This window comes from Cyprinodon variegatus, unplaced genomic scaffold (assembly GCF_000732505.1).
Source record: "Cyprinodon variegatus isolate N-32 unplaced genomic scaffold, C_variegatus-1.0 Scaffold239, whole genome shotgun sequence".
NCBI lineage: Eukaryota > Metazoa > Chordata > Actinopteri > Cyprinodontiformes > Cyprinodontidae > Cyprinodon > Cyprinodon variegatus.
The window spans coordinates 162,631-187,077 of record NW_015150692.1 but is presented as its reverse complement, the minus strand read 5'-3'; the positions used below and the strand labels follow the sequence as shown (position 1 = coordinate 187,077).

Below are 24,447 nucleotides of genomic sequence, written 5' to 3'. Positions count from 1 at the left end.
ACAAAAGAGGTTAAAGGATGCCTACCGAAATGTGTGTTCAAATATGTGGATTATAAATTAAATATTAGAAAAATGTATATTTAAGTAAATTAGAGATTCTAAAAAAAAAAACTGTTTAATAACAGTAATGAAGTATTTATTTATTGTCATGGTTTTGGTTCTGTTCAAGTTTTATCTCTGAGTTTTCATTGGTTTTATTTCCATTCTTGTGTTCTAGTTATTTTTGATTGAATTTGAGTTGTTAGATACTTCTTGTTTGCCCTCTGGTGTCAGTCTCCTTTTCCATAGCTCCCTTCCTGCCTCTCTTCACACCTGCTCCCAATCTGCTAATTAGCCTTTGTTTCTCTCTGCCATATATCCTCCTCCTGTTCAGTCACTCTTTGCAGATCGGTCGTCATTTCTTTGCCCCCTTTTTGTAAGTATTCCTGGTTCTAAGTTTTTTTGGATTTTGTGGATTTATGTTTTGGATTTTTGCTTCTGTTGAACTGTCATTATTAAACCTTCCAGTAACCACCTCAAGCTTTTGTGTCTGCATTTGGGTCCTGTCAAACCTTCGCCCCATTGTGACATTAACTCACTCCTCTGGTGCCATATCAGTGAAATGAGTCATTATGGCCTCAGATTTCTTGCAAAAAAAATAATACTAATCATTTTTCTTAATAATAGCAATAGAATCCAATAGATTTCACGAAGATAGATATGTTCCACACTTTGAGCATTCATTCGGCAAGAGGGAGAGCACACCCTGAAATGGTTACTATTCCATCATAGATTCTATCAATCATATTTAAAACAAATATTTTCCTGCTTATATCTTCAATTTCGTTTTTCTTCCCTTTTTTCAAGTAAATGAACGACATTGACAAAGAAAACTGCCTTCCCTTGTGTTTACCTTAGCCAATTGTGAAATCTGAAGTATACAGTAGATTAACCGGCTAAGAAGAAAGAGCAAATTTAAAAGAATAATACTTATATAAGAATAATACTTTCCAAAATGGCACAGTGTCATTCAAAACACTTCTTTTATTATGTGTTTATCTTCAATCCTCACCAGTGATCCTTTTTGTCTTTCAATCTTTGTTGCAGCTCTTGGCAGATGAAATGCAAACAGCTCTATTCAAAAATAAACACAGCAATTTTGAGCATTTTGACATTTCATTCTGCCATATCTGGTATTCTGTGCTTCAAACCATTCAATTTCACACTGTGAGGGGGAAAAAGCCACTTTCTTGGGCTGCTGTGCAGATGAACAACCCAGATAGTGTGTTTTTAACTTCACACTCATTTCTTTCTTGTCGTTCTGTGCTTTCCTGTTTACTTTTATAGATGCATGCTGGTCTGAATGGATAACAAACTGTGGGCTTTTACTGCAGTTGACATGAGGATACGGGCATTTCAAACTGTTTATCAACATTCAGCAAGAGATACCTTGTACATATGAGAGCTTAATATGAGAAAAATACAGAAAACTGTCTCCTAAATTAAATGCTTGGTAGGAAACCAGCAACATCTTGCAGGTTGCCCAATTCTATTCAGTGCTTCAAACATAAATATGTTCTGCATTTTCCTTAGCATGTGAGCTGACTGCTTTTTTTTTCTTCTCATATGGTTTATTTGTTGACAGGAGGAGCTTAGATTTTGGTGCTGTTGGACTCCAATTGGCTGTGAGGCTATGAATGTACAGTAAATCCCTAATTGTGGGTTAAAGAATGAGATTACACTGAAAGCAACTAAGTAACTGATGATAAAACACCCTTTGGCCACTTCAGACTGTTATCCAGTGACTTTGCATTTTCCTCTGCATTGCGTTTTCCTCTGCATTAATTACCAATCCTTTAAAAGTTATGCAAGATAATTTAAAGTTATGTTTTTGCTAGCTGGATCAAACACTAAAAAACAAAACAAAACTTTAAAAAAACAGTGCAGGTGTGTAACAAGAGGCTTTGTAGCTTTTTTTTCAACCTTCTTTACTATACTCCTCATTTGGGGAAGTGGTAAGATAATCCCACGTGCAAGCCTAGTTGTCATGATCTTGGCGCTGATGGCTGGTTTAATTGCTCATATACATCTGTCTAACTCTGCCGTGTTTCTGATCACTGCTCATCCAATCAACTTGTTCCTGCTTCTATTTAAATTGCTCAGTCCCAGCTATCAGTACCAAATTATTCTTGAGCCTTTGGTGTAGAGAGTTTTCCAGCGTACTTGTAGTGTTCTGTTTAATTGATCCTGACCTGTTTCTGAATTCAGACCTCTGAGCTTGCCTGTCCCTTTTCTGATCTGTTTGCCTGACCTGTGGACTGACTCCTGTTGGATTCTACTGTGAGCTGGATGCCTCTTGACTTCGCCCTGTGGATTATCCTGTCTTCCTTTGTTTGCTTGGATTCCTTCTTGTGCCTGTCCTGCTTTTTTCCAGGCTTTACCATCTGGAACTCCCTGGCAGCGTCTGCTGTGTCTTGTCAGCCGACCGGCTGGAATCATTCTCGTTTTCTGGGCAAGGACTGAACTGTAAAACCAGGTTAGTGACTCACACGTTCATAATCGTCCTCTGTCAGATTATCGTGGTCACTAACCTGTGTTTCTCTCCTGTAGAGGTTCCTGCCTTAGACGCCGTAGCCACTGCTACCGCAGACCATGACCCTGTCGTTATTAATAAACGCTTTCTGAGTTTTCCCACTATCTGTCTTGCTTTGAATACTGCATCCCTCTGTTCTGAGTCATTACACTACACTTATCTGTGATAGTTTGAGAGTTAGATTTAAGCCTTTTAAAGAATTCTCTGATTGTAGATGCCAACAATTTTAGATGAATTGCCATCGCCACCATTAAAAAAATATATATTTCAATGGCATAAGGAGTAGATGCGAAAAAAATGACTCTTTGTAGAATCACATTTGTATGTAAGCAAGATAAAATGACAGATTATTTAATAGTGAAAATAACAAATTGCTTTTACTATATCCATTGCAGAGGAAGCGTTAGGTGTGTCACTGCTGTCAGTTTAGTGGTTAAGCTTGCCAGACTTTTAAGTTATTACAAAGAGTCAATGATGCACCATTAATCAGGCCCACAGCATCACAGATGTTCCACTATCATTAACAGTCGGCCAAGATCTGGGAATTTTTGGTTTTAGTTGTCTGTGTATGTTTGCATCTTGATCTTTTACTGCTATTTTTTTTTCTATCACTCTAATTTATCCATGAACAGTTTACTCAGTTTTATTTTTTTCTTGTCTCCTGTTCTCTGTACCTTCAGATCACTATTTTTTTGTTAGCTGTTCTTTTAGTTGAAAAAGCTTGGTTCTACTTGAACCCTCACCACACCAACACTGTCAGTTTGTTTCCCTTTTTCATGACTGGTCACCCTCATTTATTACATAACTGATTTAGTCTTGAGATCCCTGCCAATCATGCTCATTTAACTCACTTGTTTCCCCAACTACTTAACATCACAGGCTCTAATCTCTCCTAAAGACCATGGTTGCCTTTGTTTCCTGTTTTGAACACTAAATCTGACCATCGACTCTTGTGTTTTTGCCCGCTCCCTTCTGGACTGTTTGGTTATCTACCTGCTTGATTAAACTAGGCTTCTGTATCATGCTGTATTTAACTTTCAGCAGAACAAAAGTTCAATGATTTCTAAGTTTATTAAGACTCATCTTTATCTAAAAAATAATACGGTACATAAAAGTGAAAATACCTTTAGTTGTACTTAATCTTGTCCCTAGAGGATTTTTTTTACAGTACTTCTTAAACAGGTCTCTTTTTTTACCCAGTACTTTAATGTAATATTACTCTTCACTGTTCTATATATTGTGCTTTTTTTCCCCATCTCTTAGTAATCTACAGGCATATGATTAAATCTTGCCATTGGCACTATGGAATATTTATTTGTCAGGAAATATTAGCTGTTTTCTTGCAACCAAGAGGAGACACCTTTGCTTTCACTGCAATATCACCTTATTCTTAATATGATTGACGCCCGATTCATGAAATGAGCTTACATTATGGCATCACGCCACCTCTGGTGGTTAACCTCCTATTTAGAAAGGCTGAACAAGTGACAGAGACCTTTTTTAGCCGAAAAAAAAAAAATAGATTTTTAATGACTTAAACATTAGCTAAAAGAAACAGCAGCTGTCACCGTGCAGATTAGGCTCTCAACGAGCAACGAACGATGGTGCTCAGCCCCATATGACTGCTGCCTGACCAGAAAAAGTAGGCATGTCATTTACAGGGCATTTTTCTGGGACAGGAAAAGTTAATGGCTCTGAGAGCAAAAGTCATCAAGATTGCTCAGACATCCATGAATAAAGTGAAGTACAACTCTGTGCATGATTTCAATGAATAAAAGCATTATAATAGTTAAAAGCTCAAAAAAGTTGATTTGCATGATTTAGTCACCTTTGAATATAAATTCATTTGCAGGTTGTAGGAAATTAGCAGGGATCCCAACAAATGCAGAAAATGCCACAGTTAAGGCATTTCATTTAAAAAGCACCCCTCGTGTCTTAACTTGCAACAAAACATTTAAACTTTACATGAAGCTGAAGGCAGAAAAATATTTCTTGAATAATGTCAGACCTTGGATGGAAACCTTTGGATGTTCTTTCTTCGTACACTCTGGTTGGGTCAGTGGGTCGAACAAAGGCGTGCTTGGGGTTGTTGGGAAAGCCGATTTCTGGGTGTAAACAGCTGGGAGGAGGAGGAGGAGGAGGAGGAAGAGGCCAGCCAGAAACAAGGGGTTGGAGTCCTGTGAGGACGCTGTCATGGTGATGACCTCTCCTCTAACTGCCAAGGTGGGCCTCTGGGAAAAAGCTGGAAAGAGAGCAGACGACGTCAGCACCTCACTGCAACAATTTTACACCTTACATCAAAGAAAAGAAGCGTTCTTTGTCACTTCAAAATGATTTTAACTCTCAAACTTTCCGTTCCTCAGGGTTTCTCTGCTCTGAATGCAGCGAGGGAGAGAACAGACAAAAGCATGAAAAAGCGATACCAAGGAATATGTGCTTTTTTTTTCTTTTTGTCAGATTCACAACAGGATGAATAAAATTTTCAGCCAGATAACGAGAGGGTGGCTGGATAAAAGGCTGAGTAGTCTAAATATCAAAAATAAATGCAAGGAAAAAAGGGGCAGTGTATGAATGATACAGAAATGAAAGACTGTTTTGCTGTGAGTCTTATAAAATAACTGTGGAATTATCTGCAACGAGTAATTAAACTTGGAAAGCTCATTAAGTGGCTGATTAAGATAATCAAACTGACTTGGATAGCTGACCATTCATTGAGGTGTTTGACTATTTTAATGACACAAAAATGAGTGGATGTGTTATGTGGGGATCTTATAAAGCCAACAGAAAAAAATGTTTGTACAACTTTGATTTCGACTCCTGACATTTTTACAGCATGCGATGCATCTCACTACATAAAATGACTTACGGTATCATAACTCTTTCTCTTCAGTGTTCAAATATTATGCCAGCAGAGCTACATGCACATAAATGTAGCTTGAAACACACTTCCACACAGAGAGACTGTCTGACGAAATGTAATCTCCTTCAGACGTAACTTATGAGTGTACAGTGCTGAGCTGAGACCAGCAGTTCATCATCCACTGCCCCGCACTTCTTACAATGTTAGCTTAGCGAGGTGAAATATCATTAAAGTAGATTAAAAACTGAGAGCATCAACCTGCCAGAGTACTTTCACTCGGTTACATACCTGTGTTATGTTTTTATCTCTAATGTTCTAATCATAACAAATTATTAGCCTGGCTAAATTGCAAATCATCCGTACAATCAATTATCCCACTCATATTGGTCTGGCTAACTAATTAGGTAAATGCACACAGTGCCCATGAGTGTCATTACAGCACAGGGGAATCATCAACTCCCAGCTACTGATAAAACAGGTGAAATCAGTGTAAGCCCGGTATAACATTGGTATTGGATGTACTTTAAAGGGGTCATAGAATGCAAAACCGAGTTTACATTGTCATAGATGAATATCGATAGTTCAGTGTGTAAAATGGACATACAGAGAAGTTCAAACGCCATTGACACCTCCTTTCTCTGCAAATCTAACAATTCTAACCTTCAACATTAAAACGGGCGAATTCAAACAAAGCCCCAAGTTGACGTAGACTTGGGAATGTTACCTTATTTGGTTCTGGCCTGTATTCTGTCACGCCACAAAATTGACATACAGACCAGCCCACTAGTTCACTATCGTAAATGCAGTGTACCGGGCTGCACGGAGAAAGGGGGACATTTTCACAGTCTTCCTAAGGATCCGAAGACTCGACAGGCATGGATTGTTTTTTTCTATCAGAAGATCCCTGAAAAGTTTGATATTTTGGGCGGGACATGAGCTCCGGGGTTGGTCAGGGAACCCTGGAGGCCGGGGACGAAGTGACCAAACCCAACCCGGTGACAGTATGCTTCCCACCGCCTGCCTTACCGCTGCTACCGTCACCGGGTCAGGTTCAGTTGCTCTGTCTCACTCTGGCTCACTCCCCCCGTCTGCCGGAGTTACTGGAGCAGGACTGGAGCTAGCGGCTCGGTTCTGCTGCACTGTATTTGACCAAAATCCCAGACGTTTTGGAAATTCCCCCAGACATTTTTTTAGATATGAAAAGTAGGACATGTCCGGGAAAAAGAGGACGTCTGGTCACCCTACCATATCAACAATTTCATGTTTTAGTGAGTGAGTGATTGTTGCTATGATACGTCTTTGCTCAGCAGCTTTGCTCGTTGTAAACCAACCAATCAGAGCACAGCTCATCGCCCATCGTCTACTGTTATTTCCATGAACAGAGCACTGCTGTGTGATGTTTACGGTTTTTTTGCTCACTTTAGTTCTCTGAACTATTCAGAGAAAACCCTTTTGGCAGCTCCATTTAATCATTAGTATTTAGTAGTTATCAGTACCAGGCCTGTTTCATTTTTCCAGATGAAATAACAAAAAAGTGTAAACATACCTGCTTCATGAATGTTTTGTGGCCATCAAAATGCTTCTGTGTTATTCTATGGGTCAAATTGAACAATTGACACAATTTGGCACATTTGGAGAGGTTTGGTGATGCTGGTGACGCCAAAAGTTCAACGCCGCACAGCTCTGGAACTGTTGCAGGGAGAGGTCTGAAATTTTCTGACATGCCTATTCTCAAGCACGTCTTTATCACTGCTTTTCAAAAAAGACCTATTATTTTCCACAAGAAGAAAACAACAACCTTGAATCATGTTTGAACTGATTCAGTTGAGGCTATGTTTTAGTCACATTATTTTATTATTAATATTTTCAGAAACTAGAGGGTGTTAGCTTTCAAATTATGTACCACACATGTAATTTGGGCTGACAGTTCCCCAGTTATTTGCTTTTCAATTTGCCTATGCAAAATAGGCGAGGATTACCCAGAATTAGGTGGGTTTTAAGAGTTTAAACCATTCTGTCTGATGTTCATTTGTTCATTTTCATAGATTTGTTTTTATCTAATACTACTTTTGAGTAATAATATTGATTCAATATTTTTCTGTAACAAATTGTTGGTTTTTTTTTATTAAACAAGGGGTACCAACAATGTAAAACAATGTAAAATAAAATCAGTAACACCCACTTTGGAGAGTAAGACTGTTAAATAGCACACACAGTTCAAGTAAAAGGTATTTTTATTTCAGTTTTTTTCCAGAATAAAAAGGTTGTTTTTTTTGTATTTACATTATTTGTCAAACTGGTATTCCATAAAATCAATAGGTTGTAGGTAATAGTTTACTTCAGATGGTGGACCAAATCCAACACTTCTTTTAGCTTACATTTTTTGGTGTTAACTCATGGAACGGTTCTCACAGAGCTGAAGTGGGGTTAGTGTGAGGATGTCAAAAATCCCATGTAAGGCATCCAAGTAAACCCAGATGCACACAAATCTCCACTCTGAGAACTGGCAGGGTCCAGCCACAGACAGCTGGTCACACTCCATGCTGGGTCACAGCATGTAGGCAGAACTGATGCTTGCTGTGTGCCAACATCAACTCCTGGGAGTGAGTTTACTTTTCTTCTGCAAGCGAGTGTGTATGAGAGAAGAATGACTACTTAAAGCCACTGCAAAGAGGCTTAATAGGGTCTATCCAATTTCCCATCCTGCTGTGTAGAGAATTACCAATAGTTTGTCAGCAAGGAACCGGTACACTCTGTATACCAACGGCAAAGTTGTTTCAACAAACACTGACATGCAGGTTCTCTTTAAAAAGACTAACAGCTCCTCTGATAGTTACGCAGTCAGATACAGTAAGTCGATGAAAGAAACTCTGCTTGCCAAGAACTCATGGGCTACCTGTATTGATCTTAGAAAGGAGTTATGTAAAAAAAAAAAAAACACACAAATAAGACACCAAGAGACACAGGAATATATCAGAGCATTTCTGCTATATAAACTAATTAGGCATATAATTACAACCACTGACAGACGAAGTGATTATCTCTTCATTATGGAATGTTTACGGGAGGATTTATTGTATCTGTAAGTGAAAATTATGGATTGCAGAATTATGTTAACTGTTCAGACAGCTGTGCATATTCCTAAATTTGTTTGGTTAAAACATGGTTTGAAAAACATCTGATAGAGACTAAATTAAATAGAGTCATCAGTGGAAAATGTATGATTGCAACAATAAAAAACAATAAATAGTTACCTCTGCTTTCATTCAGAGGGAGATATTCCTACTAGTTTCTATATTTAAGCTTGTCAAAAATGTTAATTTTATTTGTTTATCTATTTTGAAGATAAACGCTTCATGTCATGAAAATGCTTTAATCAAACGGTAATTGCCTTAAAGTGTAGTTTTAAAATTTTTACTCTCGTTAAGGGGAATATGCTGATCTCTTAGACTATTATTAACTAAACCACCAAAGTTGCTGAGGACTTTAGCACAGAAATGAAATTAATTATTACGTTCCCTGCATGAGATCACTTAATTATTGTAATAAGATGATGAAATGTTAATGTTTTCTATCCCCTGTGGATGTGTACACTGAGAATTGGAAACTCAATTTGAACCCCACGTTGGTAAAAGCTCAAGGCAACGTATTTTTTGTTCAGGTGTGCTGCATTGATATCTGTCTGGAAACAGTTTGAAGTAAACAACCCAGAGCAACACAAAGAAAAAAATAATAGTTTCTTCTCTGTGTAGTTAACAGCACAAAGAGTACAGTACCTCTGAGTCAAGATATTTTTGGAAAGCTCAACCTAGACAAATAAAGCAAGTTGACTTTAAAGGAATATAAAAAAAAAAAATCCAGATTGAAGTCTGTAAAATCTCGATTGTTCATGTTCAGGCTGTCATAAGTCTCCTCCAATGATAAAGTGTAACTATGGCAACAGAGTGACAAGCTAGAAGTCAAGCAGCAGGGAACCAGGTTGAGTGCATTTCAGTTCAGACAGGCTCTGAAGGATGAGCAGGATGGAGGTCTGCTTGATGATGCAACACATCGAGAGGAAGCGAAGTGCTTCACACCATAAAGGCCCATCTAAGTAATGAGAATTAAATTATGTGATAGTATGAAACTTTTTCTTTCAATCAGAATTAGTCAAAAGCACTATGTACACAGATTACATGTTAAATACGTGAATAGAGTGGTTAGCTCTTCATGCAGTGGTTCAGGGTCCGACTCCCAACCCTTAGACCCGTTGCTGCATGTGTATTACCTCCCTCTGTCCATTTCATCCCTTCGTCTGCTGCAGATAACGGCAAGCAGTGCCAGAAAAAAGTAATGATTCTAAAATTAGCGTTCTAATTTTTTGATTAGAATGCTAATTCTGATCTAACTTCACTGATTAAAACAGTAATGAGGCCATCTTTACAATTTTCCAGCAGATTTTATTTTCACAAATAAAGAAACAAAACAAGATTGGGCAACAATTGAGTTCTGATTGGCACTTTGGTAAAGGGTTGTTTCCCAACTCCTCGAATCAGGGCGGAATTATTCAACACTCTAAAGCACAGTTTAAAGTTGTTTCAAGGCCATTCGTGAAATAGCCCTTTGAGTTTTGAATAAGTGTGCTTTTTTCCATGCAGTCCAAGTAGTGCTAAAACACAAAACACTGATGGCTAAGATGTGCAATTTAAAGCAAAAGGTAACAAAAAAAAAAATTAAATAAAAAAAAAAATGCAACCTTTGATCTTGAATTTAAAAAAGTATCTTTTTTTTTACCTGAATTTGAACTAGCTGATTTATTGTATGTTTATTTAGATGATGGGAGGAAGCTGGAGTAGCAAGGGATAACTGATGCATGGGGAGAACATCACAACTGGCTGATTAATCCAGGTGTGTGTGACCTCAATAACCATGACAACCACAAGCGTAACTTTCTGAAGGAGTGGTGTGGAGAGTCCCCACCAATAATTTCCCCTTTTTTCCCCTTTCTGCTCATTTATTTTAGCCAAAGGTAACAGACTTGGGTGCAGCCAGTCTGTGTTCAGTGTTTTGAGCCTGTTTTTTTTTTCCTCTCTCCCGCTGCTCTTGTGTCCCGCATCTGGTTGTAACATCATCGGATTTGCGGTGTTGGAGGAGAGACACACAGCAGCACTCAGTGAATATTAACTGGCAGCTACTTCGATGTATAAGTAAAAGTTAGGAGACGGGTTGGTTAAAAAAAATTAGAGATCATGCCACCGAAAAATCTGTTTGTTAGACATACGGAGCTTTTCAGCTAAAAATGGCAACAGATTGTAAGTTTAAACAAGTTAGGACCATGACTCCCAGTTGCAGGTAAAATGTTTATTGTACAGACAGAATCAGACTGCAAAGCTTCTACATATCCTGAAATTTTGTTTCAGCCATCATTATATTAGTAAAGAGGTTCATAAATCTTTTTAAACAAAGCACAGAGAGAAGTAGGGAGAGCTGCAGATTTAAAGGTGCAACAGATTTACTGGGATATGCAATATGCAATAAAATAGATCTCCAAGTTTACCAGAAAGTTTAAAAGAAAAAAAACAGAAAGTTTAAAAGAAAAAAAATATACTATGCTATATTTAAAATGTAGCATATCCATATTATTCTGGATTGATGGAATTGAAATTGTATTTCTAGGGATGCATGATATAGCGATTTTGGCATTGGATATTTATATGAAAACGTTCGGGTTGAGTAACTGTAGGTCCATCACCCACCACCCGAGTGTTCCCACCAACTTTCATCACAAAGTTACAACCTTTATGACAACAATGGCTAGACACACCTGGATTAATCAGATCATCCAGTAATTTAAGACGGGAAAAAAAAGGAGCTGGCTGAAGTTCGTAGTGGATCTGGGCATAGAGTAACCTAACAACAGCCAGATGCATGTCTAGCTCCGCCTAGCTCCACTCACATACATCTGGGACACCGCTCATTGAAAGTGATTTCCCCAACCGAATTTATGGNATTTAATCATTAGTATTTAGTAGTTATCAGTACCAGGCCTGTTTCATTATTTTTTCCAGATGAAATTAAAAAAAGTGTAAACATACCTGCTTCATGAATGTTTTGTGGCCATCAAAATGCTTCTGTGTTATTCTATGGGTCAAATTGAACAATTGACACAATTTGGCACATTTGGAGAGGTTTGGTGATGCTGGTGACGCCAAAAGTTCAACGCCGCACAGCTCTGGAACTGTTGCAGGGAGAGGTCTGAAATTTTCTGACATGCCTATTCTCAAGCACGTCTTTATCACTGCTTTTCAAAAAAGACCTATTATTTTCCACAAGAAGAAAACAACAACCTTGAATCATGTTTGAACTGATTCAGTTGAGGCTATGTTTTAGTCACATTATTTTATTATTAATATTTTCAGAAACTAGAGGGTGTTAGCTTTCAAATTATGTACCACACATGTAATTTGGGCTGACAGTTCCCCAGTTATTTGCTTTTCAATTTGCCTATGCAAAATAGGCGAGGATTACCCAGAATTAGGTGGGTTTTAAGAGTTTAAACCATTCTGTCTGATGTTCATTTGTTCATTTTCATAGATTTGTTTTTATCTAATACTACTTTTGAGTAATAATATTGATTCAATATTTTTCTGTAACAAATTGTTGGTTTTTTTTTATTAAACAAGGGGTACCAACAATGTAAAACAATGTAAAATAAAATCAGTAACACCCACTTTGGAGAGTAAGACTGTTAAATAGCACACACAGTTCAAGTAAAAGGTATTTTTATTTCAGTTTTTTTCCAGAATAAAAAGGTTGTTTTTTTTGTATTTACATTATTTGTCAAACTGGTATTCCATAAAATCAATAGGTTGTAGGTAATAGTTTACTTCAGATGGTGGACCAAATCCAACACTTCTTTTAGCTTACATTTTTTGGTGTTAACTCATGGAACGGTTCTCACAGAGCTGAAGTGGGGTTAGTGTGAGGATGTCAAAAATCCCATGTAAGGCATCCAAGTAAACCCAGATGCACACAAATCTCCACTCTGAGAACTGGCAGGGTCCAGCCACAGACAGCTGGTCACACTCCATGCTGGGTCACAGCATGTAGGCAGAACTGATGCTTGCTGTGTGCCAACATCAACTCCTGGGAGTGAGTTTACTTTTCTTCTGCAAGCGAGTGTGTATGAGAGAAGAATGACTACTTAAAGCCACTGCAAAGAGGCTTAATAGGGTCTATCCAATTTCCCATCCTGCTGTGTAGAGAATTACCAATAGTTTGTCAGCAAGGAACCGGTACACTCTGTATACCAACGGCAAAGTTGTTTCAACAAACACTGACATGCAGGTTCTCTTTAAAAAGACTAACAGCTCCTCTGATAGTTACGCAGTCAGATACAGTAAGTCGATGAAAGAAACTCTGCTTGCCAAGAACTCATGGGCTACCTGTATTGATCTTAGAAAGGAGTTATGTAAAAAAAAAAAAAACACACAAATAAGACACCAAGAGACACAGGAATATATCAGAGCATTTCTGCTATATAAACTAATTAGGCATATAATTACAACCACTGACAGACGAAGTGATTATCTCTTCATTATGGAATGTTTACGGGAGGATTTATTGTATCTGTAAGTGAAAATTATGGATTGCAGAATTATGTTAACTGTTCAGACAGCTGTGCATATTCCTAAATTTGTTTGGTTAAAACATGGTTTGAAAAACATCTGATAGAGACTAAATTAAATAGAGTCATCAGTGGAAAATGTATGATTGCAACAATAAAAAACAATAAATAGTTACCTCTGCTTTCATTCAGAGGGAGATATTCCTACTAGTTTCTATATTTAAGCTTGTCAAAAATGTTAATTTTATTTGTTTATCTATTTTGAAGATAAACGCTTCATGTCATGAAAATGCTTTAATCAAAAGGTAATTGCCTTAAAGTGTAGTTTTAAAATTTTTACTCTCGTTAAGGGGAATATGCTGATCTCTTAGACTATTATTAACTAAACCACCAAAGTTGCTGAGGACTTTAGCACAGAAATGAAATTAATTATTACGTTCCCTGCATGAGATCACTTAATTATTGTAATAAGATGATGAAATGTTAATGTTTTCTATCCCCTGTGGATGTGTACACTGAGAATTGGAAACTCAATTTGAACCCCACGTTGGTAAAAGCTCAAGGCAACGTATTTTTTGTTCAGGTGTGCTGCATTGATATCTGTCTGGAAACAGTTTGAAGTAAACAACCCAGAGCAACACAAAGAAAAAAATAATAGTTTCTTCTCTGTGTAGTTAACAGCACAAAGAGTACAGTACCTCTGAGTCAAGATATTTTTGGAAAGCTCAACCTAGACAAATAAAGCAAGTTGACTTTAAAGGAATATAAAAAAAAAAAATCCAGATTGAAGTCTGTAAAATCTCGATTGTTCATGTTCAGGCTGTCATAAGTCTCCTCCAATGATAAAGTGTAACTATGGCAACAGAGTGACAAGCTAGAAGTCAAGCAGCAGGGAACCAGGTTGAGTGCATTTCAGTTCAGACAGGCTCTGAAGGATGAGCAGGATGGAGGTCTGCTTGATGATGCAACACATCGAGAGGAAGCGAAGTGCTTCACACCATAAAGGCCCATCTAAGTAATGAGAATTAAATTATGTGATAGTATGAAACTTTTTCTTTCAATCAGAATTAGTCAAAAGCACTATGTACACAGATTACATGTTAAATACGTGAATAGAGTGGTTAGCTCTTCATGCAGTGGTTCAGGGTCCGACTCCCAACCCTTAGACCCGTTGCTGCATGTGTATTACTTCCCTCTGTCCATTTCATCCCTTCGTCTGCTGCAGATAACGGCAAGCAGTGCCAGAAAAAAGTAATGATTCTAAAATTAGCGTTCTAATTTTTTGATTAGAATGCTAATTCTGATCTAACTTCACTGATTAAAACAGTAATGAGGCCATCTTTACAATTTTCCAGCAGATTTTATTTTCACAAATAAAGAAACAAAACAAGATTGGGCAACAATTGAGTTCTGATTGGCACTTTGGTAAAGGGTTGTTTCCCAACTCCTCGAATCAGGGCGGAATTATTCAACACTCTAAAGCACAGTTTAAAGTTGTTTCAAGGCCATTCGTGAAATAGCCCTTTGAGTTTTGAATAAGTGTGCTTTTTTCCATGCAGTCCAAGTAGTGCTAAAACACAAAACACTGATGGCTAAGATGTGCAATTTAAAGCAAAAGGTAACAAAAAAAAAAATTAAATAAAAAAAAAAATGCAACCTTTGATCTTGAATTTAAAAAAGTATCTTTTTTTTTACCTGAATTTGAACTAGCTGATTTATTGTATGTTTATTTAGATGATGGGAGGAAGCTGGAGTAGCAAGGGATAACTGATGCATGGGGAGAACATCACAACTGGCTGATTAATCCAGGTGTGTGTGACCTCAATAACCATGACAACCACAAGCGTAACTTTCTGAAGGAGTGGTGTGGAGAGTCCCCACCAATAATTTCCCCTTTTTTCCCCTTTCTGCTCATTTATTTTAGCCAAAGGTAACAGACTTGGGTGCAGCCAGTCTGTGTTCAGTGTTTTGAGCCTGTTTTTTTTTTCCTCTCTCCCGCTGCTCTTGTGTCCCGCATCTGGTTGTAACATCATCGGATTTGCGGTGTTGGAGGAGAGACACACAGCAGCACTCAGTGAATATTAACTGGCAGCTACTTCAATGTATAAGTAAGTTAGGAGGCGGGTTGGTTAAAAAAATTAGAAATCATGCCACCGAAAAAATCTGTTTGTTAGACATACGGAGCTTTTCAGCTAAAAATGGCAACAGATTGTAAGTTTAAACAAGTTAGGACCATGACTCCCAGTTGCAGGTAAAATGTTTATTGTACAGACAGAATCAGACTGCAAAGTTTCTACATATCTTGAAATTTTGTTTCAGGCATCATTATATTAGTAAAGAGGTTCATAAATCTTTTTAAACAAAGCGCAGAGAGAAGTAGGGAGAGCTGCAGATTTAAAGGTGCAACAGATTTACTGGGATATGCAACATGCAATAAAATAGATCTCCAAGTTTACCAGAACGTTTAAAAGAAAAAAAATATGCTATGCTATATTTAAAATGCAGCATATCCATATTTTTCTGGATAAATGGAATTGAAATTGTATTTCTAGGGATGCATGATATAGCGATTTTGGCATTGGATATTCATTATGAAAACGTTCGGGTTGAGTAACTGTAGGTCAATCACCCACCACCCAAGTGTTCCCACCAACTTTCATCACAAAGTTACACCCTTGATGACAACAATGGCCAGACACACCTGGATTAATCAGATCATCCAGTAATTTAAGACGGGAAAAAAAAGGAGCTGGCTGAAGTTCGTAGTGGATTTGTTCATAGAGTCCATTCCACACAAAAACCAACAGACCAATCCCCGGAACATCTTACCGCACACAACAGTGCAAACAACTCCGGTGCGGGGTAACAACAAAAGAATCACTATTCCAAAAACAAATTAAAATCAATCAACAACAAAGGAAACCTATGAAAACTAGGATGTCAGGGTTCTGTCAAAAGGGCAATCCACAACTCATACAACCCAGTGTTTAAAACAAAAATGCTGATAAACTCCTCTCCATGGGCATTTAGAAAGTTTTATGCTTGCAGATTCGATACCATGAGGCGCCCAAAATGTCAATCAATTAAGAAGTTGGGCTAATAGCTGCACTGTTGCCATGGTAGAGACTTTGTTGCTGTATTTAGCAACTTCTCAAAAGTAACTCTTCCCAGATAGTGTTTTTTTAACTAATTTCTTTCTTGTCCGTTTGTTCTTTCCTGTTTACTTTTATAGATGCATGCTGGTCTGAATGGATACCAAAGTGTGAGCTTAAATTGCAGTTGACATGAGGATACCTTCATTTCAAACCTTTTATCCTCATTCAGCAAGAGATACATTGTACATATGAGACTATAATATGAGAAAACTACAGAAAATTGTCTCCTAAATGTAATGCCTTTTAGGTAGCCAGTAACATCTTGCAGGTTGTCCAATTCTATTCAGTGCTTGACACATAAAGGTGTTCTGCATTTTCCTTAGCATATTAGCTGACTGCATTTGTTCTTGTCATACGCTTTATTTGTACACAGGAAGGGCTTAGATTTCGGTACTGTTGGACTCCAATCGGCTGTGAGACTACGAATGTACAGTAAATCTGTAATTGTGGGTAAAAGAATGAGATTTCACTGAAAGCAACCAAGTAACTGATGATAAAACACAAACTTTTGCCCATTAATCTACTGTAATACCCATCGTGTAAAAGATATGCAAGAATCTTTAATGCAAGTTAATGTTTTTTTCTAGGTGGATCAAACACCAAAAAAAACAACAACAAAAAAAAAAAACAGTGCAGGTGTGTAAAAAGAGGCTTTGTAGGTTTTTTTTTTTTTTTTACCTTCTTTACTATCCTCCCCATTGGGGAAGTGGCAAGATAATGCCAGTCACTTCTTTCAAGAAGTAACTTTGCTTCAAAAAATAACTAGTGATAGATCTAGAATCTTTTTTCTGTGTTATTGAAGAGTTTGGCGACTAATTAAAAAGCACTGATGCTCTGAGTAGACAAGAGCGCACGCAGACAGTTGCTGATAAAAAGCGAGCCGTGAGCTGAGGAAATAGCATGCAATTATGATGTTTAAAATGCATATAGTTGACGAGTGTTCTTAAATTAAAAACTGCTGGGTGAGTATAAATGACTTGGTGCCCTTTGGGCAGAATTCTGACTTCACTGAAACTTTGTAAGGAGTCAAACAAGGAGTCAAACTCAAATCCTGTCCTGCTACTAGCAGCGGACAAGCTCTGCTAATACGCTCATATTGCAGGCAGGTGTGTTGAATCAGAGATCTAAAAGTAGTAGGACATCGGTCCTTTAGGATCAAGATAAGAACCCGCTGGCTTAGACAAATAACCTCATGTTAAGGAGCCAATAAAGTAAATGGTGTAAAAAAAAAAGAAAAAAAAAGTGGATCTTTATCTGTCAAGCTCCATTCTTTAACCCAGCTTGCCTCTTAGCAGATGTCTCCATCCTAATTGCAGCAGTCATAAAACCCTCCCCTCCTCCCCCTCCTTTCTCTCATTTGCTTTGCATGGCATGGCAGACATTAATAGACCCTGAGCTCCCAGAGACCACCGCACCTATGCAGCATGTTTGCTTCTTCATTTCCACCCATCTTGTAAGGAGGTTGCCTCTAATTACAAGTCAGTGCTAACTCCCTGAGCACAATCTCATCAGACTCTGTTACGACAGTGATTAAATTGCTTCTGGTCCATTGGGAAGCATTTTTCCGCTCCTGTAAAAGAGTTGCCTGTTATGTGACTTTTATGCAAGAAGTGGGGAGAAGTCTGTGTGACCAGACGTGGCGAAGAAGAATGATGTGATGCTTTTAAACAAATTTGTCACTTCCACATAACATATAAGAAGCATAATTGTTTTTTGTCAAAAGCATAGCCCCCAGATGGGAAATGTTCCTTTTTTTCCAATTTGTTCAAAGTGATTAAACGTCATTCCTAAGCATCTTTTTAGCAATGTTTTAACTTGAGCCACTCCAGAGCACTGAGTGCATGAAAAATGGGTTGATCCCTCACAGGCCGCTGCGATTCTCCTTGTGCTAATCATAAGCTTTTCATTCCACACAAATAATAATACCTCTTCATCTAAAAGCTACCGGGATTTCTCATTCTCAGTAAAATGAATTACAGCACCTGTTTTTCTTCTGCAAACTAAAATCCCAATCAGTGCCTCCAAGTCTACAGAGAATAACAGGTTGTTTATTTTTTTGAATACGAGTATAACACTTCTAACATCTCATGTTATCTAACCTCCTTATCTTCTCACAGAACGAAACTTGTAAAAACAGAAATAAAGAATGCATGTCAATGTCTCCCTTTTAAATCATGAGGTGCACGTATTGAGATAAACCCAGACAGCAGTATAACAGAAGCATATTGCTGCCACATTCCGATCATATTCAGCCTCCTTTATCCTTGCCCTTGGGAGGGGAGGGGGTCATGGATCCACTGACCATGTCGAATTCAGCTAAATAGCCTGACCTCATCAATACTCGTAATGCTAACCTTGGGTTGGTGAGTGGGCGGGGCCAGTCTGCATAAACAGTGTAAAGGAACTAGACTAAACTTGAAGTCAACCCTTCTTTTTCCTGGTGGTTGGGGGGGATAAATGAATGTAATGATGGTGAGACAGTGGATCTATTTTCCTCTTTTATGGCATGAGAGGGTGGTGAAGGAGTCATGGCAATCAGCTCCTTTTGAGCTCCTTTAATAACCCTTAGTAAAAGCCAAAAGAGACAAAGAAAAGATCTTCTAAGAGGATCAAAACTGGCCGACCTCAGACTGGAGAGCTATGTGTGTTTGGAACAAGACTGAGTGACAGCGGATGGAGTGGCGAGGTTTTAAAATGCTGTTTTGTAGTATATCTGGTATCACTTTTAGTCTGTTATTTAAAAAGTGGCTTAGTAGACATCTGAGAGTCTATATGAGTGAGAGCTTAAACATGCTGCGACAGGAGGAACGATACACAGATCAAGGTAGATTTAGAGATTTTCCAATTTAAGCAAGTGAAAGCTGCTAGTTGTATGGATCCTTTTGGGTTTAGGGTCAGGGATTAACCACTTAAATCTGGACCGATTGAACATTTAGAAGAAAAAGCTAGCATTTAATACTCACTTTAATAGATCTGCAGAATTTTCTTCAGTTTTTTTGTGAGACGATGATTAGTGCTAAGATTTGGTATGCTGAAAAATTTAAAAAATTAAGCCAACAAGCTGATTAGCTAATCTTAATCTAAGATTTAGACCCCTGTACCACTGAGATACTCTTTTTTTTTTTCTTTTACCTCGACAATGTTTCTGAGAACCATAGATGTCTATGGAGCTCATTCGGGGCATAAAGTTTATTCAAAAAAAAAAAAAAAACTGAACTTAAAATATTTAAGTTTGTTAAAAAGATAAAAAGTTGAAAAATTATTTTGAATCCCCTCAAAAAAAAGATGAAATTGAAAAGAAAATGTTTCGCAAAAGGAAGAAGAAAACTGACAGAAAATAAATTTCAAAACAACTTTTTAAGATTGTTTTTTTTGTTTTTGTTTTTTGCAGCTGTAGATTTTATTTTTTCCAGCCTCAGATTGGGGAGGGGCCTAAGATAATGGAGGTGTAGAATTATGACTGACGGCTCTACACAGTGGCTGAAAAATGTATTCCCAGCTGCCTTAGCTGCATTCAGGGACCGTTTTTATTTTACATCAGATCCAATTTATTTCTTTTAAACAAACTTTATGCCATCAGAGTAGTTTCACAAATTTCCCATTGCACCTAATAAGGTGAAGCACATTGGTTTTCATACTTTGCTTTGATACAGAGTACTTATTTTTAAGTTACTATAATTGAAAGATTTTAGATTGTATGAGGCAGAAACTGCAACTGGTAGTTTTACCTGAATGATGCTCTCAATTAAAAAAAAAACATTGACCAATAATCAAAAAACAAACTTTACATATTCAACTTGTTTAAAAGAAATTAACTTGACTTTACACAAATCCCTGCAATGTTTATTAATGATAACTATAGAAATATTTGACTGATACTCGGTTAAATAAAAACAAATGAGTACTTCTCTGCTTAAATTTCACTATGGAAGTCAAGTAAGAACAACCATAAAATAGAAAGACAAATGTAGAGCAGACACACGTGTAACAGAATGAAAAAACAAGTGTGAATATGACCTCACACTTGTGTATAACACTGTTTCAGTGAAACAAATGCAAGTTCAGGATAAAGGACAGAAATAATATCAATCAGTTATGTTCTGCTCATGACACAAACTTCAGGAGAAGATCTAATGAATAAATAATAAGAATTTGCACTTGCCAGCGGTCAAGATCCTCTAAATATAAACCTCGCCAGTCTTGTAAATGTATCATGTTTTACAATATTAAAAAATGAAAAATAGAAACATGCAACAGAGGTTAAAAGGCAGCAACAGATGAGTAAACAAAGAGTGTTTACTCTCAACAACTTCTGGTAGGGAGTTAGTTTTATCACTTGTGCACATAATTTAGTAATTTGTATCCTTGAATTAATCATCAGTGAGCACTAATTAGCAATTAGTTCTGTTAAATTAATAAATTGTGCCCTTGACTTTCAAAACCATGTCCTTGCATTATATAATTTGCTCTCAAATTAGCCTAATAGCATTAAGTTACTCCATCAGTCTGGAATTATTTGGTGCCGTTGATCATTATAAATGAGCAGACAGACCATCTGGGACAAAATAACAACAGCTTTAACATAGAGGACCATATAAACCGTTAAAATAACGCAAAACGGGTCAAACAAGTCAACAACGTGTAGAAACACTACTATTAGAAACTGAGTTTCTACATTAATTGGTGATGAAATAACAGGGAAATGTAAATTAAATCAGTAACAGAAACATACACATCTTATCTATCCATCTGTTTATCGGTGCATGTTACCGACTGTCCATCATCTTTCACTTTTCCAAGATTGTGTCGCATGTTTAACTGATCTTGGTAGTTGACCATTAGTTATTTTTCTCCAGTGACACTCAGCATTTGACTCAAAGGGAACAGAAGGTCGTCAGAGACATACCGCTATAGGAAGAAAAAAAGGAGCCATACTTAAAAGCACCTTCATAAACTCTTTTAGACATGAGTCAGCAGCAGCTCTACTTTTAGCGCCCCGAAGACGACATACTTACCGTATCTTAAAGGCTGAGTCCTGCCAAAGCTCATTTCAGCAACTCTTATCCAGTATCTCAGTTATGACCTCTGTGCCAAACAACCATTGATAAGGACTGGAATGCAAACGGACCGGCTATTGGTCTATCCATCACCAGTTCAGCGATTAGTTTTGTTTTATTCATTGGATTTGTAGGGAAATCTGCTTTTTGTATTAGATAGTCATGGTCTCACGGCTTTATTAATGACACGGGCAACCGGGCGACAGTGGCGTCGGGTGCAGGAGTTTGCCCTGCAATTGGAGGTTTGTCGTTGAAAACCCCACCTCCGGCTTTCAGTGTCGTTGTAGGGTAGGGATGGCCTAATGGTTAGAGCATTGGATCCCAGAGGTTCAAGTTCAAGCCCCGCTCCCACGCACTCCCACTCTGAGTCCCGGGGCAAGACCCTTAACCCCCACACTGCTACCCGGCTGCTGCACAATGGCAGCCCACTGTTCCCCAAAGGGATGGGTTAAATGAAGAGAGTGAATTTCATTGCTTGGTACTTGTGACAATGTAATGATAATAAAGTTGAATTCTATTCTAAATTGAATAAAAAAAACCACCAATGTCTTCAACTCCAAAGGTACTGTCCCTGTTCACTATCATACCTCTCCTTATTTAAAATAAGGAAAGTTGCAAAAAAAAAAAAAAAAAAGGTAAAATAAACACTTTTCAACCAATTACAAACTATAATAAGGGGATCAGATTTTGACTTGCAACTCTAGAAACTGTTCAGTTTGGAGAGGCAGGTCAGTTTTATATATAATTTTACATAAAATAATACAGGAAATTTATGGGGAACTAATAACTAATGAAGATGACCCCCCCCCCCCCAAAAAAGGCAAAAATCTTAAGATAATTACAAAGATGCTGAAATTTAATTTCAATCTGCAGTGGGACATCATGGTGGCCCAGTTTTTTGCATTGTTGCCTTTCATAAAGAAAGTCCTGGGTTCAATTCCCAGGCCAGGAGTTTACATGTTCTTTCCATGCATGCATGACTTTTCTCCTGGTCCTCCAGCTTCCTCCCACCATCCAAAACATAAGTTAAAGGGTGAATCTAACTTGCCTTTAGGTGTGTGGTTGTTTGTGGTTTTATCTGTGGCCTTGCAATTCATGGAGACCTGCAGGTAGATTGTCTATCTACAGACTGTTGGAGATAGACACCGGCCACCCAAGAACCAGATGGAAAAGGCAGAAGATGGATGAGTGAGTGATTATGAAGTGTAGCATGTATTGAAATAGAAACACTGGAAAATCCAAAGACCTCCACATCAATAGATACTTTCTTATCTTACCTATCTCCCATTTCAAACACGCTCACCTCCACCAGCTGCCGCTTCTATATAACCACACTATGTAATAATACACCCTCTGAAACTCTATTATGATTTAACTTGGTACTGTCAGCCACAGTTTCGTACCTTAGTTCACACACACACACTCAGAAACCCTAATGCGATATTATTGACTGCATTTCTCACTGTGTCTACCTGATACTGTTTCATTGTGTGAACTGGGAGACCCCCTGGGCATAAATTGATTTAAACTGCCTTGGTTGTTTTAGAGAAGCTCTGGGAGTAAGAGGAGCTTCACGTTTGGCCACCAGGTTCACATTAAGAAATTATTTCAAAGGCCCAAGTAAAGGACACAGTAAAGAAAGCAGAAAGTCTAGTCTAAAGGTATTTTTAAAATTACTAAGCATGTCCATGAAAACAAATACTGAGTGCATTAAAAAAAGAATGAAATACAACGGAATGGAATTGAATATATTGAGAGATAAAAGCATATGTGGATGCAATGCATCATGACCATGAAAAGGTAAATACAATAATTCATCCCCATGATTTACATTACTGACCACATTTGTTAGCACACCTGGAAAAGAGGTCTAAAATACATTTAAATAAGCACACTGTTAATATACATTCAAATAATCTCACACTAAAGATGTCAAACAATCCAAACATTCACTATAAGAATGTTTTCTTTTTTAAGTATGTTTAAAAAACAAAAATTAAGTCTGGAGACTGAGATGAATGTGGATGAAAGTTGAATTATGAAAAAACAAACAAAGACACAGCAGTTGTTTATTTGGCAAAGGGTAACTTATAGTGTTTTTATCTAAAAGTACTCTATGCATTTCACTCTTGGCAAAGAAACACGCCTACAGGACAATAAGACCTTAACCTCAGTCAACCCGGTAGATTTCAGCAAACAGCACAAAAAATGTAGGGTTTTTTCTTTATGCCTCTGAAACAACTTGGGGGCATGTAGAGAGCTAACAATAGAGATCAGCATCCATTTGAATATGGAAGTAAATCAAAATAAAGCATACAAAACACAAGATAATTTATCTAAAATACTAAAACATTAGGGCTGGACATATATATGTAAAATAAAGCAAAATTAATTGAGTAAAGAAAAGTCGCTGAGACAATAATGCCACAATTTAAATTAAGATCTATTTAATTAAGAACTCAGATGCAGTCGGTTATAACTGTTCCCAGGGTACTTGGTCATTATACTGGGGACTTTATGTCCAGCCTTAACTCTCCAAATGGAGTCGACCAGTCGCTGCATCTGTATGGTCTACAGCAGGGGTCACTAACGTGGTAAGTTTGATATTTATTTTATTCGGTTTTCTTTCTTTTTAAATCGTTTAAAGAGATTTCATCATTTTAATCATACAGAGTATCCTTCCATTATCTGACACGCTTGTCCCGAGTGGGGTCGCAAGGGGTGCTGGTGCCTATCTCCAGCAGTCAATGGGTGAGAGACGGGGTACAGATGCGCCAGTCCATCGCAGGGCAACACAGAGACAAACAGGAAAAACAAGCATTCACGCACACACTCACACCTAAGGAGAATTTAGACAAGTCAATTAACCTAAGAGTAATGTTTTTGGACTGTGGGAGAACATGCAAACTCCATGCAGAAAGACCCCAGGCTGAGAATCGAACCCAGAACCTTCTTGCTGCCTTGCAGCTGAAGTTAATCAGTGATTCAACAAAAGCTTTACTAATCAGTCTCATCACTGTATTTCAGTTTGTAAATGGTCCACCCTTCAATGCCTTGCAGCAAGAAGGTTCTGGTTCGAGAAAATTTGTTGTTAAAAGAAACAGTAAAAATATGATTATAATGTATGAAGTTAATGTGAAAACTTCCTTCCTTCCTTCCTTCCTTCCTTCCTTCCTTCCTTCCTTCCTTCCTTCCTT

At 37.7% G+C, this 24,447-nt stretch overlaps 1 protein-coding gene across 4 annotated transcripts in view; it reads right to left on the bottom strand.

Moving 5' to 3' along the window:
• Positions 1-24,447, bottom strand: part of sema5b (sema domain, seven thrombospondin repeats (type 1 and type 1-like), transmembrane domain (TM) and short cytoplasmic domain, (semaphorin) 5B) — a 295,363-nt gene that overhangs the window by 168,658 nt on the left and 102,258 nt on the right. For all 4 annotated transcript variants that reach the window (XM_015381707.1, XM_015381709.1, XM_015381711.1 and 1 more), the window contains one exon: positions 4,581-4,814. In XM_015381707.1, coding sequence (XP_015237193.1) covers positions 4,581-4,767 — 187 coding nt within the window. In that variant the 5' untranslated portion in view covers positions 4,768-4,814. The remainder of the gene's footprint in view (positions 1-4,580; positions 4,815-24,447) is intronic.